The following is a 1,002-nucleotide window of genomic DNA, read 5'->3' as shown; positions in this document are numbered from 1 at the left end:
GGTAGAGTGCCATGGCATCTTAGCTCACAGCAACCTCAGACTCTTGGGCTCAGCGATTCTCTTGCTCCAGCCTCCCAGATAACTGGGACTACAGGCGCCCACCATAGTGCCCAGCTATTTTTTTAGAGACAGGGTCTTGCTCAGTTTGGTTTCAATCAAACCTGTGAGTTCAAGTAACCCACCCACCTCAGCCTCCCAAGTGCTGGGATTATAGGCATGACCCACCTCGCCTGGCATAAATCTATTTTTTTTTAAGAGACAGAAGTTACCTTAGGCTGGAGACTGGCACAATAATAGTTTAATGCAATCTTGAACTCCTGGGCTCAAGTGATTCTGTCCTCTCAGCCTCCCAAGTCGCTGGAACTACAAGCATAAACCACCACACCCAGACAATTTTTTTTTTTTTGAGACAGTCTCAATTTGTCACCCTTAGTGGAGTGGTGGTAGAGTCACCACACCCAGCCCACCCCCTAAGACCTGTAAGTTTATTTTTTGTAGTTTAAGTGATATTCACAGTTGTGTCAAATTGTGTCTTTTATTTCCTATCAGGTATTCTATTACTCAACAGGAATCTTCAAGGATGCAGGTGTTCAGGAGCCAATCTACGCCACCATTGGTGCGGGTGTGGTTAACACTATCTTCACTGTAGTTTCTGTAAGTTGAATGGTTTGATAATTTGGGGAGGAGGACAGAAAAGAATTCTTATTACAAATGTTCAAAGATGGATAGCACATTTTTTAGTCTATCATTATGTAAGACTTTTCCGTTAACTTAATTCCTCTTTGAGGAAAAGATACATTGAATAGTGGGTGTAAGTCTTCACCCTTTAAGCAAATATGGAGTGGGTGGGAAGGGGGAATGTATAGAAGAGCTTAGACGGGATGCTTTACACTTTGAATTGGAGAAGGGGAGGTCTGACTATAACAAGTACCCTGGCTCGGCGCCTATAGCTCAACCGGCTAAGGCGCCAGCCATGTACACCTAAGGTGGCGGGTTCGAATC

General features: G+C 44.3%; 1 protein-coding gene across 1 annotated transcript in view; it reads left to right on the top strand.

Annotated features, from left to right (window-relative positions):
* The window catches only part of SLC2A3 (solute carrier family 2 member 3), an 18,016-nt gene that overhangs the window by 10,795 nt on the left and 6,219 nt on the right, over positions 1-1,002 (top strand). Inside the window, exons 7-8 of the mRNA XM_023517079.1 lie at positions 550-658; positions 832-845. Coding sequence (XP_023372847.1) covers positions 550-658; positions 832-845 — 123 coding nt within the window. The remainder of the gene's footprint in view (positions 1-549; positions 659-831; positions 846-1,002) is intronic.

This window comes from Otolemur garnettii, unplaced genomic scaffold (genome assembly GCF_000181295.1).
Source record: "Otolemur garnettii isolate 467f Iridium unplaced genomic scaffold, OtoGar3 scaffold00104, whole genome shotgun sequence".
Lineage (NCBI taxonomy): Eukaryota > Metazoa > Chordata > Mammalia > Primates > Galagidae > Otolemur > Otolemur garnettii.
Note: the sequence above shows the minus strand (reverse complement) of the source record. Positions and strands in the feature narration are given on the sequence as shown.